Source organism: Orcinus orca, chromosome 2 (genome assembly GCF_937001465.1).
Source record: "Orcinus orca chromosome 2, mOrcOrc1.1, whole genome shotgun sequence".
Taxonomy (NCBI): Eukaryota; Metazoa; Chordata; class Mammalia; order Artiodactyla; family Delphinidae; genus Orcinus; species Orcinus orca.
This window is the reverse complement of record NC_064560.1, coordinates 88049052-88074689: the sequence shown is the minus strand read 5'-3', so window position 1 is coordinate 88074689 and position 25638 is coordinate 88049052. Positions and strand designations below refer to the sequence as shown.

The following is a 25638-nucleotide window of genomic DNA, read 5'->3' as shown; positions in this document are numbered from 1 at the left end:
TGGCCAGGGAAACATCTTTGAGGAGATGACATTTGAATTAAGGTCTGATTGGTGAGGCGGAGCCAGCTTTGAGAATTCAGTGAAGTAAATTAGTAAAGTGCCTGGCACATGGTAGGGGCTTAGTAGACATTAATTGCCTCTCTTTGTAGAAGAATCAAAGAAATGCTATTTAAACACAAAGAAACAAATTTTTTTTTATAATATTCCTTTTCCTTTTCTTTTTTTAAACCCCACATTTGTTTATTTATTTATTTTTGCTGTGTTGGGTCTTCGTTTCTGCGCGAGGGCTTTCTCTAGTTGCGGCAAGCGGGGGCCACTCTTCATCGCGGTGCGCGGGCCTCTCACTGTCGCGGCCTCTCTTGTTGCGGAGCACAGGCTCCAGACGCGCAGGATCAGTAGTTGTGGCTCACGGGCCCAGTTGCTCCGCGGCATGTGGGATCCTCCCAGACCAGGGCTCGAACCCATGTCCCCTGCATTAGCAGGCAGATTCTCAACCACTGCGCCACCAAGGAAGCCCAAGAAACAGATTATTACAGGTCATTGGATGTGATTGGAAGGATCTCAAAAGGGTAACCAAGGAATTCAACTGGACTTGGGAAATGATATGGTCAGAAAATTTGTTTGTGTCCCATATTATTGCACCTGTTTCAGGGATGGCTGCCCCTGGGTGTTCCTGAGTAAACAGGAGTTTTCTAATTGCATTTGCACATGGGCCCCCGATAATCAGCATCTTTTCCTTTGTTGAGAGGTTCCGATTTTCTGCTCACCTGCTCCCATGGAGCATGTAATAATAGCTTTCCCTCCTTAATCAAATAATATCAGGTTTGAGTTGTAACCTGTTAACTCTACGGAGAGAACTGATAATAAATATTATCTCCTTAAAGAGGCATTGTATTGTGCAAGAGAGGACATTTCCTAACATGTGCCAGTTCCTTCTCTAAAGTATTTTCCTTTGACCTATATAAATTAAAATAACCTAAGCTAACCATTGTATAGGACTTTATGGCCTATGAAGCTCTTTGGTACCCAATACTTGGGCCTCATAGCATTCTTGAGAATTAAGAAGCAGGGGCAGAGAGAGGAGTCTGAGCTTTGGAATCAGCCCAGTCTGGGGTCAAATCCTGGCTCTGGGCATCATCGTTTTTCCTTAAAATTAAAACAGTGTTTTATAAGCCAAGGACCCATAGCTCCCTGGAATCCTGGGTATATTCTTGGTGAACTGCAACTTAAATTAGGTTTTTTTAGTTGAGAATTTTCATTTTGATGAGAACCTAAAAGTATAAGTCTATTCTGGATAATGTGAATGACAGTTTATACCTCCATTTTAGTGAGAAAAGATTTTTACATTTTCTGGGGTGCCAATCTCCAAAGACCCTGTCCTGTAGAGATTCAGAACCATGTCCACCTTCAGCTGTATACACAAGTTCTGCCTTTTGTGACCCAGATCATACTAGCTCACTCATAGTAAATACAGTGGTACATAATAGTGAATTTTTTTCGTTAAGCAGCATTTAAATTTTTTTTCAGCCTTATAGATTGGCCCTTCTAAATGATGGATTGGTGGCGTAAACAAGTTCATTTTTCAAAAGGAAAAAATAACAACTCAAATGATGGTCCATCCTGCTCAAATTTAAAAGAATCTAGTCAATAAGTGAAACTTCAAAGACTTAAGTATGTCCTACATCACACCCTACAATGTCTATTTAGTTTCATTAACTATCTATCACATTAAATTAATATTGTTAATTTGATTTTGTTGGTTGTTTTCAGTTTTGTACTTATTCCATTTGTAAGTAAGCGTAAAAAATCTATACTTGGTTTTGTTTCACAACTTGGGGTATGAGACACATCAAAAAAGAAGTTATAACGGAATATAGTGAAGTGTGCGCAAAGTTCTGTGGATGCCTAAAGGACAGAGCAGCTATCCTTGCCTGGAGAGTTGGGGTAGTCTCTAAAGAGGGTGTTCTTCTTTCCAATAGGGTCTTGAAGAATGAGCAGGAATTGATCAGGTGAAGTAAGGGTGGGAGGTGAGGGAGGACTTTTGAGCCCAGTGGCATGTCATATAGAGGCACAGAGTGGTGTAAAGACTTGGGGTGGTTGAGTGAGAAGTTAAGAATAGGGAAGTGCTGGCAGGGGAGGCTGTAGGTCCGGGGAGAGGCCAAAGAGTGAAGGGCCTTGTGAGCCAGGCTGGGGGGACTAGGTGTAGTTCGGGGGGGCAGAGGGGAGCTCCGGGAGGTCTGTAATCATGGGTCTTGGATGATGTGATTTTTAGGAATGTAATTCTGGAAGTGGGGGAAGGGGAGATTGGATGGATAGAGACGAGGTAAGAGCAAATGGGAGTGAGACCGTGACCCAACCACAGGCCGTGGGGATGGAGGAAATGGGACAGGGTCCAGGGATGTTTTTGAAGTCAGACTAGTAGGATTTTATGTCCAGTTGGATGAACCAGAAGATGGAGCAGGCATTCAGGTCCTGGTTAGGTGACGTACTGAGTATGAGAAGCCCATGCGTCATCCTGGCGAGTACGTCGAATTGGTGATTTGGAATGTAAATCTGGTGCCTGGGAGAGGGTTTGGGGCTACCCATTAATAAGGGTGATATCAACATGAAAGATCATTGCTGATGCTACAGTATTTCCCTGTAAGAAGGGTTGGATGAGATTGGAAAACCAAGAATGGAGCCCTAATATTTGAAGGGCAGGTAGAAGGGGAGAAGCCAGCAGACAGAAGAAGAACTACATAACAGAAGAGGAGAAGAGAGCTACAAACTTAGGAGGAAAACCAGGGCAATATGGTGTCCTGGAGTCAAGGAGAGAGAACGTTTCAACAGGCAGGAGATAGCCAGGAGATCAAATACTGAGTGTATTACTTTCAAGAGATAGAACTGTCATTTAGGCACACGGAGCAAGGAAAACAATAGGGGCATCACAGATCACCACCCAAGTGGCTGAACAGCTGTGGCACATGCTGCTCTAGGGAGAGGAGGTGTTTGATGTTTCACAGAGCAAGAAACCAAGCAGTTGGTACATTCGTCATTCATTCATCCATGTGCTCATTCATGCATCCATCAAGTACTCTCTGAGGGCCTTACCAGGTGACAGACTCTGTAAGAGGTGCTGTTAGAGTAGATGGAAGACAAAGAGAAATAAGCATAATCCCTGCCTTGGAGGGCTCACGGTGTTATTGGGGAGATGGCTGTGTACACAGATAATTATCGTGCCAGGTGGTGAGTGCTACGGAGAGCAATGTGGGTAATGGCCCTGCAGCATGGGAGAGAGACCATTTGACCCGATTGGGAGAGGTCTTTGGAGCTGAGTAGGAGTTGCCAGGAAGAGGAGGAAGGGAGAGGTATTTGAAGCTATTTGAGCTTCAGCAGGGTGAAGGCAGGAGGGGAGAAGGGGCGTGGCCTGCTTCCCTACTTCGTGCATGCTGGGAGCACTGGGGGTGGGGCAGAGGGCTGGGGAGGAGTTGAAGCTGGAAAGGAAGGGTGAGGCCAGTTTATGAAAGGCTTAGAATGCCACGGCACGGAATAAGTTTGGATCTCATCTTCTGGAGAGTGAGAACTCAAGAGACATTGGTAAGCAAGAGAGTAACGCAATAGGGCTAGATTTCAAGAAAATAACTGTGGTGGCACGAGGAGGCCTGAGTGGACAAGGGAAAGACTGAAGATGGGAATCCAGGTAGGGTCCCATCTCAGCCCGTGTGCAGGCTCCTTTATTCAGCAGAGTGTTTCCAGAGCATCTACTGTGTGCTCTGCTCTGCGCCAGATGCCGCCAAGTTCAGGGAGTGCTTTCCAATTGCCTTCCTTATAGGGGCCTGCGGATCCCAGCTGCTTCCTGGGGAGCGTTGGATATTGACTCAGATGCAGTTGGCCAAATCACCAGGCAGAATTCTCTGCTGGAAGGTTGCTGTTCCCCAAGTCAACCTCTGGGTCCAGAAGCCGGCACTCTTTATTGTGTGAATTACTCACTATTTTGACTGTCCTGGTTGGCTTGGGTTGAAGGTAGGGGATTGCTGTTGAGAGCATGAGGCCAAATGGACTCGCCACTGAACAAAAGAACACACCCAGGCACTGTGCACAGAGACATCTGCTTCTGTTTCCTGAGTAACTGCGCAGCAGCACAGGGCGGCCTCGGTACCCAGGCACATGCTCTGCGTTATTTTCTAGTTATAACCGAGGATGATTTCCATGTGGCTGGTGATGAAAGAGTCAGGTCCATTTCAGAAGGGGGAGTGTTTCCGATTATGTAGATCACATTCAAATATTTACCTCATTCCATCCTCTTGGCTGGGCCCTGCCTTTGAATATTGTGGAAAGGCATCCAGGGCTCCTTTGCACCGCCTTCAGGGAAGATCTTCTGTGCTTAAAGCCTGCTCTTTGCTGGCAGTGGGGACCCCTGGGCACAACCTGTGGGATTGCCTCTCAGTTGTGGTACTTGAAGCGAATCAGTACGTGGCAAGGAATGTCAGTGCTCTTCCAGGAAAAATCCGAGCCTGTTAGCACTGGAAGGGACCCCAGCCCTCATCAATCCCAACCGGCTCATTTTACTGATATGGAAACTGAGGTCCAGAGCCACAGACTGACTTGCCCCAAATCAGAAAGTGAGTAACAGCAGACTTGGGACCAGAACACAGGGGCCAGTCCAGGGTTTCCCCCGAGCCTTCCCTTCCCTCTTCTTTCATCTTTCTGCGGTTCCTATTGCTGCTGTACTTCTTTTCTTAAAAGTACATTTCAAATAGAGTCTTCTTAGCATGGATCCCATGTTAGGTAGATATCGTTCTGTGAATGTTTTCCTGTCTCATATGATAAGCTCCAGGTTGGCCTCCACTTGAATGGCAGAAGTGGCAGGGGTAGGCCAAAAAGCAGGGAATTTGAGGGTGATAAAATAATGTGGCTAGAGCATTTGGGAATTCAGGAAGTAGCAGTATATTGTAAAGGTCCAAAGTCCAGACGGTAAGCTCAGTTGAGCGCTTTCCTCTGAGTTTCACCTAGAGGTATCCAGGGGCCAGTGACTCTCAAACTAGAGGATGCATGCAAATCACTGGGGAAGCTTGTTTGAAATACATATTCCTGGGCCCCACCCCAGAGGTTTTTATTCCCTAGGTTTGGTGTGGGATCCAGGAATCTGCATGTCTCAGATAGACGCGAAGTTGATTATGTTGTGGGTACCTTGTGGGTCACACATGGAGAAACAACACAGGACTAGGGCTAGGAGGACGAGGGTATCTCTGTGTTCGTCTCCAGTGTTTGAGTCAGAGTATGTACTCAGTACCATAGTGAGCGGATATAGTGGAGTTTGATGTATTTGAGATCATTTACTGTCAGGATTCACCAACTGGGAGGACACAGGTATTGAGAGAGGGCCTGAGGGCCTGGCAGACAGAGCTGGAATTGGCAGGGCAACCAGACTCACACTTGCTTAGCTTTTGGGTGACTGTATGTCAGTGGATTTTCCTCTAGGGCACATGCTTTAGCTCAGGCTTGATAATTCTCTTTCCACACATCTCTCTCTCTCTACCTTAACCTCCACTCACTCCTCCCCCGTTACGGCTTTGTGCAAATGCATCCTTTTAACTGTTCCTGAAATGCATTGGTGAACTCCCTTATATATAAACTACTTTGTGGGAGATTCTGACACAGTGGTCAAGGCTGAGCATGTTTCACTCCAGTCCAGTCTCCCGTATTTGTGAGATTCTCATATTCATTGTGCAGCTGCCGGCCTTGACATTATGCTGAGAGGAATGATTAGGGGCTTTCGCAGTCTGTGTTGTGTCAGAGTCAAGATAGGTGGTTAAGATGTAAGGTTGAATTGGTGTCTCTGAGAAACCATCGTGGAGGTCCTTAATTGAGATCTGGTTTGAGTTTGGAGCTTCTTTATCAAGACGCACCACCTCCCCATGTTCCTGCACAGGTAACAGATGTCCTAGCGGAGCTGCCACTTCTGTGTGCCTGCTATCATGTGCTCTTGGAGTTCCAAAACTTTGCTCTCTGGGCTCAAACTCCAAGGTGTGTTTTTGTAATGTTTGCTTTAGGGTGTTGACTTGTTATGTGACTAAAACGAAACCTCCTTTTCCCAGTCTCTTCTAGAATGAGACTTCAGAATGTCAGACTTTGCATGTGACTCGCTTTCTATGAAGAACAGATGGTGGGTTTAATTTTGTAGAAAGAAAATTAGAAATCAGTGAAATCTTACATGATTTCACATTAGTACCAAAACCAAATACATTGAAAACATTTAGAGCTGTTCCTAGCTAGCTATGGATTTACTGGTGGTGATGAGAAATTCCCAGAGCTTTCTGTGAGGACGACTACCACCAACTCTTGGTCTGTTCTGTGCCTCCCCCAACCCCCAGCAGTCTGTTCTGAATCTTTCTCCACTTAATCTATTTATTTTTATTTATTGAGCAAGCAATATCGTAACCATGACTGAACTTTTTTAAATTACAAGAAAACTTACCCGGGGACCAGCTTCAGGAACAGAGCGTATGTTTTCATTTTTCCACGTTCCCTTCCAGGCTTTGTTCACATGCTACAGAATCTTTACATTATTATAATCATGGTATAGTTACAAGTTTGTATTTGGCATTTTTCACTTAGTATTATATTACGGGACTCTTTCCGCATTGCTCTGTATTATTCATGATTATGCTATTTCATTGAGTCATGAAGCTCCAGTTTATTTGACCACCCTTCTATTTTAGTCACATATGTTCGTCTTCCTTAAAAAGATGCTGATGGAATAAAACACAGCCACAGTAGCTCAGATTGTTGCTTTTCCAACTCCTCTAAGCCCATTTGCTGTCTGTCCCTGTGATCCTCCTATTCACTTAGCCCATCATGTTTCATGGAGACCTTGGTTCTCTCGTTACGCTGACTGTGGTCAACTGTTGTCTCCATATGAACCCTCCAGCCCTGGACCCCCTTAATCCCAAGGCTTCTGCCAAGTCAGGACCACCTTTGGTCATTCCAGTCATTGCTTCCTCTCCAAGTCCTGTGCCAAAGGCAGACCCAGCTTATTTCACACTGTCTTTGTTGCCACACTTTATCCATATATTTTAATATTTGCGCTCATTTAGATACCATTTAGCGTTCTTTACTGCCAGCCACAGAAACTAACGTAAGCAGTGGGACATGTATTGCAACCAGCCTAGGAAGCAGGTGGGCATGGAGACACTCCAGAGAGCAGCAAGAATGGTCTCAGAGCATAAGCAGTGAGGTCAGGACGAAGGACCCAAAGCCATTTGCAGTCTCTCAGCCACTTTACTGGCGATTCAAATTCCAGGGAGTGTTCTGTTGGCTCACATTGCTTACCTTGGCTTCAGCTGACAGACATTCCTATCACACTTCATCCAGTGTGGAGGGGTGATTTCCTAGAGGACCTAGGGAAAGGGGAATGATTGCCAGGCTGCCCTACACACACATCCCACCATCAGTATACATTTACAAAAACATCCCTGCCTAACAGTAACTTTCATACAACAGGTTCCACAGTGTTGTTAGTTACAGCGTCCATCTCCAAACCCAAAATCTCTGGGGGATTTTAATCCCCACTCCAGTTCTACTACAACCTCTTCTTTTGCACGGCCCGAGTTAAATAGGGATGTGACTAACGTGATTCTCCTACTTCCTTGAATACCTTCCTTTTTTTCTGTTCCCTGGCTCATGCCCCACAGTGACTATTTAGAAAAGCATAATATCAAGCAGTCATTTTTCTACGAGGAAGGGGGCTTTTAGAAGGTTTGGAGGATTTTATCCAAAGTACACATTTCCCTTGATCCTAGGCAAGACATATTATAACCTCTGGGGAAAAGGCATGGCATGGTATGTGTACTTTGAAAAGTCTTCTCTTTTAATTCTGTTATCTTGCCTCTACATCCACCCTGCCTCTCTTCTTTAAAACCTCCAGTGGAATGGAGAGAGCACCAATTTTATTTGAGGGCTGGATCTGCTTCTTACACATTATAAAACTTTTGATGGGTGATGTCAGTTCTTCCAGTGAAGGGACAAAAGTAGAGGTCTTCTGTGCTCCTCCTCGGTGACTGGTAGTGTGTTTGACGCTTTACCTCATTACTTCATTTCATCTACCCAACAACACCATCAGAGCTGCATTACAGTCAATCCTTGGATACGTGGGGGATTGGTTCCAGGACCCCCAGGGATACCAAAACCTGCAGATGCTCAAGTCCCTTATATAAAATGTTATGGTATTTGTGTATAACCTATGCGCATCCTCCCATATACTTTAAATCATGTCTGGATTACTCATAATACCTAATACAATGTAAATGCTATATAAATAGTTCTAAACACAATGTAAATGTTATGTAAATAGTTTCCAAGTCAAGGCAAAATCAAGTTTCACTTTTTGGAACTCTGGTATTTTTTTTTTTCTTAATATTTTCAGTCCAAGGTTGGTTGAGTCTACAGATGTGGAACCCGCAGATAGGGAGGGCCAACTGTATTTTCTTTCTTATGTGTATTTTCCAAACCCACGCTTCATCCACTAGGACACTCTGAACCTCAGTGACCGTATCTGCAAAATGGAAGTAAAAATCCTTGAAATGAATCTTGTGAATATCAGACGTAGAGCTTACGTGAAACCAGTTCAGGCAAAGAAAGGAAATTTTTGCTCATCCTAATTACACCTCCTTTCTGTAATCTTCCAGTTCGTCTCTCTCCTTCTTTCAGTGGCAGATCTTACCTCTTTCCTAGAAGGCTGAAGCCATCCAATGTGAACTTCATCACCCACTCCTTTCCTTACAGCAGAATATTGCTTTTCATAACAGAAGATCAAATATCAATAATTATTTGTTTCAACCTAGTGATATCTGTAAATAGGTCTATTCTCTAATACTGTTCTTGGTATTTTTTTCACTAATTAATATATTATGGAGGGTAGTCCAATTTAACAGGTATAAATCTATCAATACCTCATTCTAACAGGTAAGTTGTAATCCATTGCTTGGATGGATTAGATTTGGGAGGGTTTAACCAAGCTCCTATTCATGGGCATTTAGGTTGTTTCCAGATTTTTTTGGTTTTGTTCTTACAAAAAGTAATGCAATAAAAGTTTTTCTATATACAGCGTCATGCACCAGTTTTGAGTGTACCTATAGGGTGAACTACTGAAAGTAGAGCTGCTGGTCTAAAGGGTATGTACATTTCAAATTTGGTAGGTATTGCAAAGTTCCCTCCAAGGAAGTGCCCCAGTTTAGACTCCCATCAGCAGGGAACATTCTTGCCATATCAGTATTGTCAAACTTTATAATCTTTGCTAATATAATAGAGATAAAATGGAATTCTGTTGTTTTCGTTTGCATTTATTTGATTATATCTGATGTTATACAGTTTTCATATATGTATTGTATTTATTTTCCTGCTGTACTAGTCAGCCTGGGCTGCTATAACAAAATACCGTTGACGGGGTGGCTTAAACCACAGGAATTATTTCTCACCGTTCTGGAAGCTGGGAAAAGTCCACGATCCAGGTCCTGGCAGATTTGATTCCACAGTGGGGACTCTTTTCTTGGATTCAAGATGGCTGGCTTTTCACTATGTCCTCACATGGTGGAGAAAGAGAGAGAGTTCTGGTCTTTCTTCCTCTTCTTATAAGGATACGAATCCCATCAGGGGGTCCCATCCACCCGACATCATCTAAACCTAATTAACTCCCAAATGCCCTCCCTCCACATACTATCACATTGGGGTTAGGGCTTCAAGACGTGAACCTTGAGGGGACACAGACATTCAGTCCATAACAACTGTAAACTCCCCATTCAGAGTAGGTTCCCTTTGAACCTACTTCCATTGGGTTGTTTGTCTTTTTCTTGCTGATTTGTTAGGACTCTTTATAAATGAAAGAAATCAGCAGTTTGGGGGTCATTTGAGAAGCGCTTCGTGTTTTCTGCTTCAGTCTTTACATGTCGTGAGTGTCTTGGGGAAGGGACAACAGGCTGGCAGTTGACTCGGCTTTGAGTTTCTATTATTTGTTGGTTTTTGTCTCTCAGCATGATTTATTCTTTGGTTTTGCTGTTTGTCACTGACTAACTGAGGTCCTGTGAGTTAGTCCTAATTTTAGGAATATTATGTCTCAGAACACTTGGAATTTTTCCCATCCTGCCTCACAGAAAACTCCGTGACCATCAGAAAAGAGGGAGGGAGGAGGGTCACTAGGAGGACTGGGAAGGCGTAGAGGGTGGATGGGAGGTTGATGGAACTGGGAGGCCGACACGCAAAGCTCTCCTCCCTTCATTTTTTCTTTGATATTTCTTCCTTTCTTTCTCTGCATTTCCCTCCTTCCTTCCTTTCTGTTTCTCTTTTTTTCCCCTGGCTATGTACTATAAAAATACAATTCTGAAGCATGGGGTTGGATTCCCACCATGGGGACTGAGATGGAATTTCAAGTCACTCACCATAATTCAACTTTATAAATTAGAGAATTCTTATGAATAGAATAGGATGGAATGTGGTTTCATGTTTTCCTTCCCTAGGGAGCCTGCCCAGTTTGGCAATAGGAAACTAAATTAAGGGTGGGAGTAGTTCTAGGAAGTGGATTTTTAGGCTAGCTGCACGTCTGAGCCAAATATTATAGACAGTGCCTTAGTTATCTATGTTCATGAGCAATCAGGAAGTGGTGGGTAACTGAAGTCCCCAAATGTGCCAGAAACATACTTCTGCCTTTGTTTGTTTATCCTGATTATTCTCCTACTAGACTATCAAAGTGGATTTATTACTACTCATTTTACTCTTCTGTTTTCCATCAACAACATAGGCAGGGAGGCAACATGCTGCATGAAAAAAAAAATGCTAGAGTAGGTGTTAGGAGACCTCAATTTTAGTCCTGTCGGTGCCCCTCACTAGACTGAGACATGGGCAAGTTATACAGCTTCTCAGGGCCCCAGTTTCTTCCTGTAAAAGGGACAAAAATAACCAACCTCCCAGGATGGCTCAGGGGCCCTGTAAAGTGTGACCTGGAGCTCGTGGTGCCTATGTCATAGAGCCCGTCCCCACGCATGTGAGCTGTTTGCACAGTACCCGGCACAGAGAAGGAGCCCAACAAATGGCTGTCTGCTTTTCTTCCTTGTCCTGGAAGTACCAACAGCTTGTATTAGTTTCCTAGGGCTGTCGTAGCAAATAACCACAAACTTGGTGGCTTAAAGCAACAGAAATGTATTCCCTCCCAATTCTGAAGGCCTGAAGTTCAAACTCACGGTGTTGCCAGGGCTGTGCTCCTTCCAGTAACTGGGGAGAATCCTGCTTGCTTCTTTCAGCTTGCGGAGGCTCCCGGCCTGTGGCTGCAGCAGCCCCGTCTCTGCCTCTCTGGTCACATGGCCTTCTCCTCTGTGTCTTCTAAGGACAACTTGTCATTGGATTTAAGGGCCGCCCAGAAAGATGATCTCATCTCAAGACGCTTAACCTAATTACATCGACATTGACTCTTTTTCCAAATAAGGCCACATTTACAAGTTCTGGGGGTTAGGGTGTGGACATATACCTTTTGGGGAAGGCCACCATTCAGCCCACCACACACACTCTAGGGATTACTTTATATATCAAGACTGTGGCCTGATTTTTTTTACAATCACCCAGCGAATCCACCATCGGTTTGATATTAATCAGGGTATGTCAGGGAGGAGAAAAAAGAACAAAAGCTTGGTTTTTGTTTGCTGTGTTTTATATTTATAACCCTTCTCTCCTGGCTTCCCAATTTAGTAGTGATGAGTGGAGTGTATTTGCTATTTGTGCACCCATCGTCCTGCATGCTGCTCACATACTGGTGGTCAGGAAACTGCAGCCTTCCTGTCGCGGAACCTTCTGTCCTGCCCTCGCTCCACTGCATCTCCCACTGGCTCCACTCACATGACCCCTGACCTCTCGCCGCCCATAGACTGGCGCCCATAGACTGGCGGGCTGACATCCAGCTCTGGGCTTAAACCTCTGATGAGATGCTTGTTTGCTTCCTGGACTCCTCAGCTCTCTCACTCATCCTTCCAGTAGTCACTCCCTGAACCTTCAGGAACCCAGCTTAAGCTATCAAGGTCATGCAGAGACCCCTCTGTGCCCTGGAATGTATTGAAGGAAGGTGGCCCCAATTAAACAAGTCCCATGGCTTTAAGGTAACTGAGTACCTGGGGGCAAGGACTCTACCCTGGAGCTGAGCCTTGCAGGGCTTTTAGTGACTATAGTACTGTTCCGGTGGTGGCTTACTCTTTCTGAGCTCTCACCTCAGGCTCTTGGGGGGATTTCCTCATCCACACCACCCTCTGAAGTAATCTTAGCTCCATGTCTCATTCCCATGTGCTGTGAAGGAGTTCAGCCTTACTGGGTTTGTTCCACGCAAAGGGGAAGGCAATCCCTGTACCTTCTCACCTCTCAGGGGTATCGTGGGGACAGAGGAGTGTAACTGTGAAAGGTCTTCAAGCTCTTGGACCAAACGATGCTGATGAATCCCGATATCTAAAAAAAAAAAAAAAAAAAAAAAGCCAAGGTAATCTGGAGGCAATTATGCATGTCAGATGGAAGCCTGAGGTTCACTGAAAAACCCACATTTTTTTTTTGTATTTTATTTTATTTTTTATACAGCAGGTTCTTATTAGTTATCTATTTTATACATATTGGTGTATATATGTCAATCACAATCTCCCAATTTGTCCCATCACCACCACCACCCCCCCCGCCACTTTCCCCCCTTGGTGTCCATACCTTTGTTCTCTACATCTCTGTCTCTGTTTCTGCCTTGCAAACCGGCTCATCTGTACCATTTTTCTAGATTCCACATATATGCGTTAATATACGATATTTGGAAAAACCCACATTTTTTAAGGAAAGTCATAGTGTTACTCGGTGTCCCAAGGGTAGGAAGGACATTCCAGGGGAAGGATCCAGAAGCGCTAGAGCAGCTGTCTGCTGGGGGGAGAGCAGGCAGTGCTGGAGCTGCAGGTATTGGAGGCTGGGGAGACTCGAGTCCAAACTCTGCTGCAGCCACATGACTAGGGTAGTTCACAGGTCTGTGAACCTCAGGTGGGAAACCTCATCTCTGAAAGGTGAGAATGGTTGTAACCAGGGCTGCTGTGAGGACTAGAAATTACACGTGTTATCTGGTACCAAGTGGGTGCCTGAATAATTACAGCTCTTTTACCCTGATTCTTCCTCTGAGGACTTCTCAAGCCCCACCCCACCCAGACAGGCAGCCAGTCCCCCCCGGGGAGCCTCCCTAGGCTTGTCCTAGCTACATAAAGCTCTTTGCTACTGGGCCAGGACATTCGTGCAACCTGGGGTGCTTTTCTCCTTGTCCTCAGGACCTAGCTCAACACTGGTATATACCTGGTGCTCAGAGCCTGTCTGCATCATGAAGGAACACAGTGTACCCACGCTTAGCAACCTGCTTGGCATGGTAGATCTCTGTGAAATGACCAGTTAAGTGAATGGGGGTGTAGAGTCACCCTCGGGATAGAACTTTAAAACTTTCTGATGTTTTTAATCTCCTGATTCATCTTGGAAGCAGGAAAGGTTATCATTATGAATTTAACAAGTATGTGTTTAGTGCCAGCTCTCTGCTTTGCACGTGGACATCCTGACTTAAATCTCTTTACAGCCCTGTGAAGTAGGTACGTACCATCCCTCTTTAGAACACAGAGCGCTTCAGAAACCTCCCAGTCACACTGATAGAAGAGGTGGCAGGGGTGTGACTTCAGGCATCTGGTTCTAGAGCAGGGAAACCCTGGAGTTGTGTTGCCTTTACTGCATGGAGACACTGGGACGTGGCCTCCTCAGCAGCTTAAGGGAAGCCCTGTCCTTCTAGCCTGGACCCGAAGGACCAGAAGGGTAAGCCTCAGTTAGGAGGTGAGGGTACCACACTGAGCTCTCCAAGGCCATGGCCCCCAAAGCCAGGACCACATACAATTTTGCTGAGCCCTATGCACTCCGGCCTTTGTGTGTCCCTTCCTTTATTAAAATATATGTGTGTATATATATATATATATATATATATATATATACACACACACACACACACATATGTATATATGTGTATCTATATGTATACACATATGCTATATATACTCATTCATTCTATTTTATGACTGCATCTGCGTCTGTATGAAGACGAGTATAACCCAGGCTGGATTCTATTTTGTTTCTCAGATTTTAACACAGGCCCTGTGCCAACTTGTGCCTAACGGATAAGCCTTTCGGGTTATCCAGAGCCTCTGAGAGTGAAGCAGGAGCGGATGTTGCGGACCCCTAACCGGCCTCTGTCTCCACAGGTCCCGCAGCGGATGGCGGTGGCCGAGGGCGCTCCTGAGGACGGCGGCGGCGGCGCCCCGGGCATGTGGGGCGCCTGGGGCCCCTGGTCCGCCTGCTCGCGCAGCTGCAGCGGCGGCGTGATGGAGCAGACGCGACCCTGCCTGCCCGGCTCGTACCGCGCACGCGGCTCACCGCCGCCCGGAGCCCCCGCGCGCGCCTTCGCAGGCCACGTGGTGTCAGCCGTGCGTACGTCGGTGCCGCTTCACAGGAGCCGCGAGGAGCCACGCGCCCCCGCCAGCCTCAACTCCAGCCGCCTGGGTCCGGCGCAGCGAGGTAGCCGGCACCCGCAGGCCCGGGGCCGCGAACCCACGGCGGAGAGAAGGTACAGGCCCTCCCGGCCCCCGCGCGCCCGCCCGCCACCATCCCTGTCCCTGTCCCTGCCCCAGCCCGGATGTGCCGCGCGCGCTTCTCTTCATCCTAGATTGCGCGGTTAATGCCTTGCTTCTGCCAGAGGGGGAGGAATTCTTGGCTCCACAGATCTCCTTCCATCCTTTGATTTATTTTGCAGCCTTTTAAAGCGTTGAGGCCACTCCCACCCGCTCTGTGATTCTGAATTGCCTTCTAAGTGAAGCTGAGTTTCAGAATGCCCTTAGGCTCAACCTTAGGAGGCCCTGCGGAGGGTTGAAAGAAAGAGCTACCTGGAGCCGGGAGACGTCTGTCCTAGTGCTCTGCTAGTGTTGGGGGAAAGGGAGATTCCTGGCCGCAGGACGTGTGGATTTGAGCTGAGGACACAAAACAAGGGGCCTTTTAACCCAAGAGCTGACATGAGTTTGGAATCCTCGAACAAGTTAAGTGTCTGGAGTCTAACTTGCTCCCAGGCTGTAGGTTTCAGGATTCTGTGAACTTTTATACAAAGTTTCTCCAAAGTATTTTGAGTGAACACACAACTTTGAGGATATGTCTAATTAAAGACCTGGACATATTTTGTAGTCTTAATAAAATATGAACTTCAGAAACGGCATACTGGCATCAGAATAGTTGTATAGCTCTCAAAAGCCTCGGGTGGCTAGGCTAGCATAAATATGCCAAAGTAGACAGTGCCCATGGAAAGGTAGGAATATAGAGGCTGGGAAGAGCTTGTCAGTGAATTAATCAACCAACATTGACAGATTATTCAGCCATCCATTCAGCAGTATTTGTTGGGCGCCCGAAGTCCATGATAGATTCTGAGAGAATATTCATATGAAAGCAGTAACAATAACAACAAACATTTACAGGAAGAACAAAAAGTGTAAGCTATGCTCGCTGTGCTTAAGAAATACATAATTTAGTGGCTAAGCCAAGTTAATGCCCATCCCAAGCAGGGCACGAACATATCAGGTGGGCGGCCTTGCAGTTCAGACATTAGCACCGATGGCCACCCTTCCCCACTGTGGCTAACGCTGCCTGAATCCTTCTCAGCTGCCAGCCACCTGGAGGTGGAGAGGAGGTGCAACCCATCCACCCTTGCCAGCCACACACACTCTCTTGACCTGGTCATTGGGAGTTTGGAGAGAGAGGATCATTTCACAGAGAAGTTGCTTTGGCCGAATTCTGAATGATAAGTCAAATCTGAGTTGATAGAAGGGAGAGTTCTGAGGACTGGTATGTCATGTCAGTGGGAGAATAAAAGAGACCAGCTGGGAGAGGATGATTCCTTCTTTCTCTCTTCCTGCGTATAGACCTGAGAACCCTCCAACGTCGCTCTGGGACTGAGGGGCTGCTACTTCTAAAGCCAAGGGTTTGACATGTGTTTTCTCTCTTCATCCTGACCACAACCCCATAATAACATAGCTCCCCAGTCCCTTATCTGAAATGCTTATGGCCAGTGCATTTTAGAATTCAGAACTTTTCAGAGTTTAGAAAGGTAATGTTAGGGCATGTTTCACATGTTAATGACATTCCTTCCGTGGCGTGGGGCAGCATCCCATCATCAAACACCTTATTACTGCTGCAGTGAAACATACGGATGTTCACATCAGCTAGGATAAAATAAAAGACCATAAAAAGCTTTATGTCCGTTAAGGTGAGGTTTGCTGCCCAATTAGTTTTGCCACCAAACTGAGAAAAATGTAACAAGAAAAGGAAAGACGAGGGACTTCCCAGGTGGTCCAGTGGTAAAGAATTCGCCTTCTAATGCAGGGGACGCGGGTTTGATCCCTGGTCGGGGCTCTAAGATCCCACATGCTGCGGGCAACTAAGCCCACACGCCACAACTATTGAGCTCCTGCGCCTCAACTAGAGAGCCCGTGTGTTGCAAACTATAGAGCCCACACACCCTGGAACCAGTGCGCCACAACTAGAGAGAGAGAAAACCTGCACGCTGCAACTAGAGAGAAGCCCGAGTCCGCAACGAAGAGACCGCATGCTGTAAGGAAAGATCCTGCATGCCTCAACGAAGATCCCGTGTGCCACAACTAAGACCCGACACAGCCAAAAAGATAAGGAAAATAAATAAATTTAAAAAATAAATATTAAGAAAAGGAAAGACAAAAACTTGGTTTTCAAAACTTTTGGTTTCAGAATTGCAGATTTATAACAACTAAAGTTTATTGAATGCCTATTCTGTACCAGGCACTGTTCTTGTCCCTTCGCACTGACAACCCTATGAGACAGATGCTAATATCATCCGCATTTTAGAGGTGAGGAAACAGAGGCCCAGAAAAGGGGAGTAACTTGCCCAAGGCCACACAGCTAGTCTGCGAAGAGTTAGGATTGGAACCCAGGCAGTCCTGGCTCTAAGGACCTAATGAAGTATTGTTACACGTGAGGCTCTAAGGCCCTAAGAGGTTAAATGACTGCTCAGATTCCTAGAGCCATGGGAAAGCTGAGATTTGAAGGTGCTGCTGATTCCCAGATCCCTGGAGTACTAGGGACTTCTCTTCCAGCCTCTGTGGTTGAGAACCAACCTAGGAGAGCTGCCTAGGGAACAGGCTCAAGTTGGCTGCAGGCCTGGGCTGCAGACATTCCAACCCATGTGTTTTGGCAGCAGGAATTTTTTTTTCTTCTAACTTATTGACAAGGGGCCAGTTACTGTTTACTATGAAGTTCCGACAAGTTTCTATCATGCTCTTGTAATTTGACAGTTTTAGATGAAACACTCCAAATATTAGCATGGAAGACCTGCACTGCTGACAAATGTCGAGCTCTTCCTGGCTGATGAAAATCACATTTGCTTATATTTATTAGTCATTAGGAACTTGCATAGTATATGTGACCCCAGAAGACATGTCAGTGTGTTCTCTGGATGGCTGTCTGCCCCACTCTCTGTTTCAGGTTTGAGATTTGAGGCGAAGGCTCTCGGGAGCTTAGATGTTTAAGAAACTGTTAGGTTGTGATACTAGGCAACTGAAAACCTAATTGGAGCCAGATAACAAATAAAACAAAATAATTCAACCTTCTAACAAATATTTATTAAGCATCTACTATGTTGTAAGGCCCTGGACAGACAAAAAGGTATAAAAACCAGGTGAGGGATCCTCCAGGCTCTCTCTTACTGACAGGCTAGAGCAGCTGTTTGCAAACTTAACTATTTTTTGAAGCATAAGAATCCTTTCTGCAAAATCAGCCTTAGGTAGAGGCTCAGTCTGTCACACAGACAAAAGCTGAGCTGCTCTGGTGGAAGCCTCAGAGGCATTGCTATGGCAACCCAGGGTCTAGATCCAAATGCAGCAATGGTTTTCAACCTTGGTTGACCATCAGAATCTTTTGTCCATCTTTTAGAAGTCTTGACACCCTGGTCACATCCCAAGTGAACATCTGGATCTCTAAGGGTTGTGTTTGAAGATCTGTATAATTCCAATCCAGCCAAGGTTGGGAGCCATTGATCTGGAAGTACCTCTTTGGAACCTCAAGGTTCTGTGGAAAGTAATTTGGGCATCAGTCTTGTCCAGCAGAATTTTCCAGCTTTGGCGAGAATGTATCAGAGTCACTTGCAGTGGGGTGGGGAAGCGTGTTAAAAGTAGAGTTGCCCAGTCTCCACTATCTCCCCTGCCTGATGGGGATTCTGTTCAGTAGATTTGTACTGTGACCTGGGTAGCTTTATTTTAAATGATTCTGATACGCTCCAGAGTTTGAGAACCACTGCTCTAGAAGGTTGGAAAAGGCATGTGTGTAAATGCCTTCCAGATAAGGCAGGGGGCTGAAATAGTAATCGTAATGATAATGGCTACCGTTTTGGATCCGTCTCACGTACAGGCACTATGTCAAATGCACTGTAACGTTTACAGTTCACACAGCCCTATGAGGCCGATGCGGTTGTTCACATTTTACAGATGAGGAAGCAGACTCGGAGGAATGAAGTGACTCACTCAAGATCACCCACTTCAGAAGCAACAGAACCAGAGTTTGAAGTAGGTCTGTCAGAGTCCAGCACTAAAGTTCTTTTCTCTGAAATGAGTATTTTTGAAAAGGGTATTTTGAAAGTGAGGCTGCTCACTTCCAGCAGGTGTGGTCCGGAAAAGCTGCTCGGAGGTTGGATAGCTTGAGACACGTCTTGAAAAGTGGATGGGATTTGGTAGTCAGGGTTTAAAATGAACTGCATCTCTTCCTTGCGTTGTTCAGCTCTCTTACCCAGGGAAATCTTTGCATCTAGTCCTGGGTACCAGGGCAGTTCAAAAAAAATTGGAAGCCATGGTCCTTGTCCTTGATAATGAGGTAGTGGATAAGTGGCAAACTCACAAAACACTGCAAGGGCCAGAAAACAGTAGACATGTGGCCAGAGTTCAGGAAGATGGGAAATCTTTGTGGGACGGAACAGTCAGGGAATACTGCACAGAACAGGTAGGATTTGAACCTAACCTTGATGAATAAATAGAATTTACTTGGCTGGAATAGATCTGGAAACTTCTTGAGTCCACTTGCTCCCACATCAGACTTCTGTCTCATTAAAACACGCACATTCACCCTCTAAAAAACCTTAGAAATCATGTCAGTACTGATTGGAGCTCTCCCAAGGATCCTAAAGTTATTTAACCTCTCTGAACCTCAGGGGCTTCATCTTTCAAATAAGGATAATAATACTATCTATCATATGGGATTGTTGAGTAATTAAATGAAATAATATATTGTCTGGTCCACAGTAGGTGCTCAATAAATTGTAGCTTTAATGCCGTTATGAATTTAGAGGCTGAGCGGTAGCGTGTTGGAGAGTTCCAGTTAGAACTCTTATTCTGCAGGGAGGATCAGGTGGAGAACTAAGACCACAGAGGAAGACAGGGAGTCGGGAACTGAGGACTAGTCCAGGAGGGCAGGACTCTGGGCAGCACAGTCTGGGTGCAGCCAGGATCCCAGGGCCTGGGCACCCTTCCCTGTGCCCTTTCCTGATGTAGCCTGCTCAGAAAAGGGCTCCACAAAGGTGGCCTTCCCTGGGATTTTGTCAGAGCAGTGGCAGCCTGGGGAGGCTCAGGCCTGGGGGACTGCAGCCTGCAGGTCTTGGCCAGCAGATTCCAGAAGCATTGCACCAAGTCCTACCTCTCTCCATGTCCAGGGCTGTGTCCCTGGGATGGCTAAAGGGAGAGGGGTGGGCGGGGGAGGCATTTAGGTGAGTCGGGAAGCAGTGCAGCAACTCAGACCTGTGAAATTAAAGCCAGTCCTCAGTAGGAGAGGCTTCCCCCTCGATTTCTGGAAAAGGATACCTGCAGACTGGAGGGAGGCCCAAGGAGCCCCTGCTATAGTAGGACCTTCCCTCTTGTAACAGCAAAACCAAACAGATTTCCCGTTCCTGAAATGTCTAGTGACAGCGGCACCCAAAGAGAGGTCCTGCTGCCCGGAGTTCAAGTACCTAAGCTTACAGAACCTGTTGTAAATACCTGCTGGCCAGTTTCATTCAGCTTCCACAAAGACAGGAAATGAGAGCAGCGTCCACTACTATCTGAGGACCACTTCAGGTACCTTTGTCATAGCTTTCGTTGCCAAAGAGCCCGCTAACAGGCAGACATTCCTCCCCGTGGGCTTCCTCATGACCCAGTTTTCCTGATCATTATGCGTGTGAACCAGCTGGGGAATCTGGGGAATGGGATGCTTGATGGCTTTAATTCAGAGATGTTCAAGATAGGGAACGCCCTCCCCCAGTGGGCATTGCCAAGTCGAAAACTGTCATCTACTGGAGACCATTGTAGGAGCCTGGGGCTGGAAATTCACAGCTATGAAAATCATGGTCATTGTTTCCATTGGGTAGAGTGTGTCATATCCCTCAGGTGTGAGAAAGAGGTTGTAAAGAGTGGGCTTCCCAGAGCCTCGGAGCAAGTAGAGTGAAGTTTCCTTTGGGAGGTAGTCTGGCTGGATCAGCCGTTCTGTTGCCCAGGCTGTGCAGACTGCTCTCAGCAGCAGTTTGTGGCCAGTTCTCAGTTATTTATTTTTTTTCTTTGAAATATTGGTCTTTATTTGTTGTCAGTCTTTTAAGCAGACCTTCTGATGACAGGGGGCAGCGGGAGCTAACCCATCCCGAGAGGCTGCACGTTGCGTGCCGGTGAAGAGCTCAGCCCTGGTGTTGACGGGTCTGGGTTCTCTGCCCAGTTCTGCCCCTTGCTTGCTGTGTGTCCTGCTGACACCGCTTAACTTTTCCCTGATGAGGATAATAACACACCTGCTTCGTTGGGTTGCTGTGAATTGGATAATTCATACGAAGTGTTTAGCATAGTGCAGGGGCTACTCATGAGCCCTCAGTAAAGGTGTCAGAATGCCTTCCACGTGCCAGGCCCATTGGCAGGCGTTTTTTTTTTTTTTTTTTTAAAGAAGATGTTGGGGGTAGGAGTTTATTAATTAATTTATTTATTTTTGCTGTGTTGGGTCTTCGTTTCTGTGCGAGGGCTTTCTCCAGTTGCAGCAAGCGGGGGCCACTCTTCATCACGGTGCGCGGGCCTCTCACTATCGCGGCCTCTCTTGCTCCAGACGCGCAGGCTCAGTAGTTGTGGCTCACGGGCCTAGTTGCTCCGCGGCATGTGGGATCCTCCCAGACCAGGGCTCAAACCCGTGTCCCCTGCATTAGCAGGCAGATTCTCAACCACTGCGCCACCAGGGAAGCCCCGGCAGGCGTTTTATATGTGGCATTTTATCATATCTTCATCCCAGTTTTGTGTGGCAGACTTATATTGTTCCATTCGTGGTAGACAAACTCGAGGGTCGAAGAGAAAATGTCAAGTTCAGGGTCACACAGAAGGCAGGCAAGAGAATCAGGGTTTAAACCCATCTGTACTTACCATGTTCATCTCAGACTTGCCCTTCTAGAGGGCCGTTTTCAAAGTTAAAGGTAACACTCACGAATTAAGCTAAGTTTGATAAACTAATACTTCTCTGTTTGAGATGAAAAACAAAAATTTTCTCCAATACTTACCCCATATATAACATGGACATAGATATAGATATAGATGATATAGATATAGATATAGATATAGATATAGATATAGATATAGATATAGTAACACTGAAACCGTCTCCGCCATGAACTCCAAAGTCTGTGTGGGATCCCAGGAGAAATACCAACTAGCCACAGTCAACATCTGGCCATGCAAAACTTTCACATGAAGGTATTTGCTTTTAAAGGCTGCCTCAGATCACAGGGCTTAATTCATAGAGATGACCTAGGCATTACCTTGTTGTGTTTAGTTTTCATTTTAATTCAGTCAACGTTCCTTGTGTATTTGCTGTGACCCAGGCCCTGTGCTAAACACAGACGGGATAGACAGGTGAAGGAGGTGTGGTTTTCAAGGACCTCCACGCCTAATAAGGAAACAGCTCAGGGATAAACACCAGAATGCAGTGTAGTGAGTATTCTACCTGTGGGGTGCGCAGAGGGCTGTGGGAACACAGAGGTGGAGCTAATTCTTGGAGAATTAAGATGACTCGGTTGGTGGAAGTCCTTCCTTGCAGGGTGAGTTCGCATTACTCAGGGGGGAAAGAGGTGGGGAGTACTTGGTATGGATGGGAGATGGCAGTGGTTTGGTGACACAAGAGGAACAAGAAAGTCTCCTTGTCCTCAAGGAGTGCATGCTGGTGGGGTGGGAGAAGAAGACAAGCAAACAGACACTTAAAAGACCAAGTGCTCTCTTAAGAGAGATGCTCAGGGTGTGAGGAAGGAAGGGAGGGGAAGAAGGAGGACCAGGGAGCCAGAGAAGGCTTCACAGAAGCAGTGATGACTGAGCTGAGCTCTGAAGGATTTTAGCAGAGAGGAGGGCATTCCCCCAAAAAAACAAACTGCGAAGGCTGACCCCTGGAGGCATGGTGAGCCTATCATGTTCTGGAAGTTCTAAATGGTCTGATGGGGCTGGAGCACAGGCTGTATAGGAAGGCGTGTGCAAGCGAGACCAGGAAAGTCCACAGGCTCCTTTCCAAGGAGGGATTAGTAAGCAGTCCTAAGGGGATTGAAATAGAATTTCTTCGAGAGAGGCAGTCCCGGTAAACGTGGATAACCAGCACATTTTCATCTTAAAGCAAGATGATGTCTCCATGGTACAGTTGGTCTAAATCTCTTCTTAAGGCCCTTGTGATTTTGCAAGCATTTGGCTCTGCTACCCTCCTCCCCCAGCCCCGTCTCCGTAAGGCGCGTGAAGCTGGGGTTTACTGCCGGGGAGCTGGGGCTTGATCCTCTAGTTTTGCAGTAGGTCTTTTAGTTTCCTATTGATGCTGTAACACTGACCACAAAGTTGGTGGCTTAAAGCAGCCCACATTTATTCTCTTACAGTCTGGAAGTCTGAAATCGCGGTGTCGGTAGGGCTGTGTTCCTTCTTGGGACTTCAGGGGAGGATGTGTTTCCTTCCCTTTTCCAGCTTGTGGAGTCGGCCTGCCTTCCTTGGCCCGAGGGCTTTTCCTCCCATCACTCCACCCTTGTGCCTCTGTCATCTCACCTTCTCTAACTCTTATCCACCCGATCTCCTCCTTATAAGGACCCTTGTGATTACATGGCACCCACTCAGATAATCCAGGATAATTTTCTCATTTCAAAATCCTTAATCACATCTGCAAAATCCCTTTGCCACTGAAGGTAACATTCCCGGGGTTCCGGGGATTAGGATGTGGGCATCTTGGGGTTGGGGATGGGGGAGCATTATCCAGACTACCATAGTGTACTTGCGTTTTGGGGGGTCTTAAAAATACCCTAGTAATAGGACAGTTTCTGTGCTAGCAGGACCACCAGCCATTTCCCCGCATCATGTCTGGTAATCGTCTATGGGAAATTCAGCAGTGCCGTTTCCCAGTAAAAAGAAGAGGAAAAACCACGCATTCCCCCATTGCACTCTTCTGTGCTCTGCTTTGGACATGCGGTGTTAATCAAGGACAGTGATAATGAAGTTAAAGATAATAGACGCCCAAGGCAGCTGGCGTAGGATAAAGAACTCTGTATTCCAGTCCAGAGTCCAGGGTCCAGTCCCCAGCTCTCACGAACACTTTGATCTTGGGGAAGTCACCTCATTTCTCTGAGCCTTAGTTTACATGTTTGTAAAACAAAGGGATTTTATCCATTCATTAAGGTCTCTTGCCTGATATGGATGTGTTATTGAGGTCCGATTGCTCTTTTAAATGCTCCCACCACCCTTCTGCCATCCCGAGTGATGGAAAGACGGTGGCTGGGAGACACAGCTCTCGGATCTGTTTTCCAACACGCTCTGGAATGCGACGGCTTTTCTTCTCTCTAGATGCATCCACATCGTCACCCTCTGTTCAGACTTCTGCCCCATCACATGAGTTTTTCTTAAAAGTGCTGTCCATATGTCTGACGTCCTCTTCTTGGTCTCCCCCTGGGCTTTGGCCCTTTTCTGTTGGAAGCACTGGTAGTTCTTGCCTTGGAAAAGCCCTGGGCTGGGAGTCATTAGACCCCACTTCCTGTCTCATGGCCATGATTTGCTAGCTGGATGACCTTTGGGAATCAATCTAATCTATAAAATCTGGATAATTATTTGTCCTCTGTCTTCCATAGAGGCCTGCTGAGAGGGTCAGATGAGGTAACAGCTGTAAAAGTACTTTTAAAATATAAGACACTGTTCAAAACCAACATGGCTTATTATTTTATTATCATTGACCAGATCACCTTTGGGTTTTAGAGCCTTGAGTCTTTTTCTGTAATTTCTAGCCTATGCGTGTACATGCATGTGTGTGTGTATGCATGTAGCGTATGTATGTGTGTGCATGTGTGTGTGTTTGCTTGAAAGGTCCTTTCATTTCGAAACGGGACAGACAGGATCAGGCCTAGGTCACAGGCTGTCCCATCCTTCCCCACCTCCCCAGGGAGCTGTCTCTGGCTTGTGCGTAAGAATCATTTGTTTTCTTAGCTCCTCCTTTCCTGCCCACTTTCTTGGAGGCCATTTGCATTTCATCATTAATAACTCTGGAGCAATATGTTATTTCTGTCCTGAGGGGCCCTGGAGCCAAGTGGGCCCCTTCATGATGTTGGATAGCAAGTTTTGCTGTTAATTAAACTTCACAAGGCCACATGCCATTTTCTTGACCCTCCGTCAAAACCTAGGGAGTCCCGTTACATACAGGCAAGAAACCACATGGCAAGGGAAGGGAAAGCTTTGGCGTTGTCTGTGTTTCTCCTTGGAAAACCTCCCTGGTGATCCTGGGCAGTTAGCAGAGAAAGCAGGGACATCTGTTTGAAATGCATACTCTATATTTTTGTTGTTGTTTGTTTTCTGCCTGCAAGGAAAGTTTTGTTTCTTTACCTTCTTTTGAAGCAGGGTTTCTACTTAGTCCCTGAATTGTTTGACAAGAAGTTACCTGTTGATGCTAACCAGATAAATGGTGTTTTAATATGCTTCGGTTTCTAAATCTGAAACCTCAACGTTTGCAGCAGAGCCGGGCTCACTGGTGTGTACACTTCTGCCTGTAGGTTAGGAAAGGTTGGAGCCAGATTTTAAGCTTGAGCGACTCTGCTTGCAGACAAGGCTCCAAAGAGCCCTTGTTCCTTTCTTGTGGCATTTCATTAAGTGTCAGAAGTGTTTCATTAGTTATCAGAACAATGATCACATTTGCCATAAGAATGCTGCATTGAACCTCCTCCAAGTCATTCATAACTCTGGGTTCCAGAAGAGAGATGATGGGCTGTAGAAAAAACCGGACAACAATATGTGTGCCCCAGTCGTAGTGAAGGCAACCATCTTTATAGCACCTACTGTGTGCCACATCAGTCGCCTACGTATTTGAGCCTTAAGCAGCCCCGTGTTGCAGTTGAGAACACTGAGCTGAGGTAGAAAAATCCCCAGCGTCCCGCTCCTGGAAGGGGCGGAGTGGATCTGAGTGCAGTGTCGCCTGACCCCAGCCTCCCCACTCTTCCCACTCCGAGCCTATAATGTGGATCCAGGTAATTTACCAGGGAGAGAGTTTGGGGTACAAAAGCTGTGGCCTCACTGTTGGTTTTCA

The 25638-nt window shown here is 46.3% G+C and overlaps 1 protein-coding gene across 2 annotated transcripts in view; it reads left to right on the top strand.

Annotated features, from left to right (window-relative positions):
• The window catches only part of THSD4 (thrombospondin type 1 domain containing 4), a 582688-nt gene that overhangs the window by 72511 nt on the left and 484539 nt on the right, over positions 1 to 25638 (top strand). For both annotated transcript variants that reach the window (XM_033439983.2, XM_033439984.2), the window contains exon 4: positions 14265 to 14626. In XM_033439983.2, coding sequence (XP_033295874.2) covers positions 14265 to 14626 — 362 coding nt within the window. The remainder of the gene's footprint in view (positions 1 to 14264; positions 14627 to 25638) is intronic.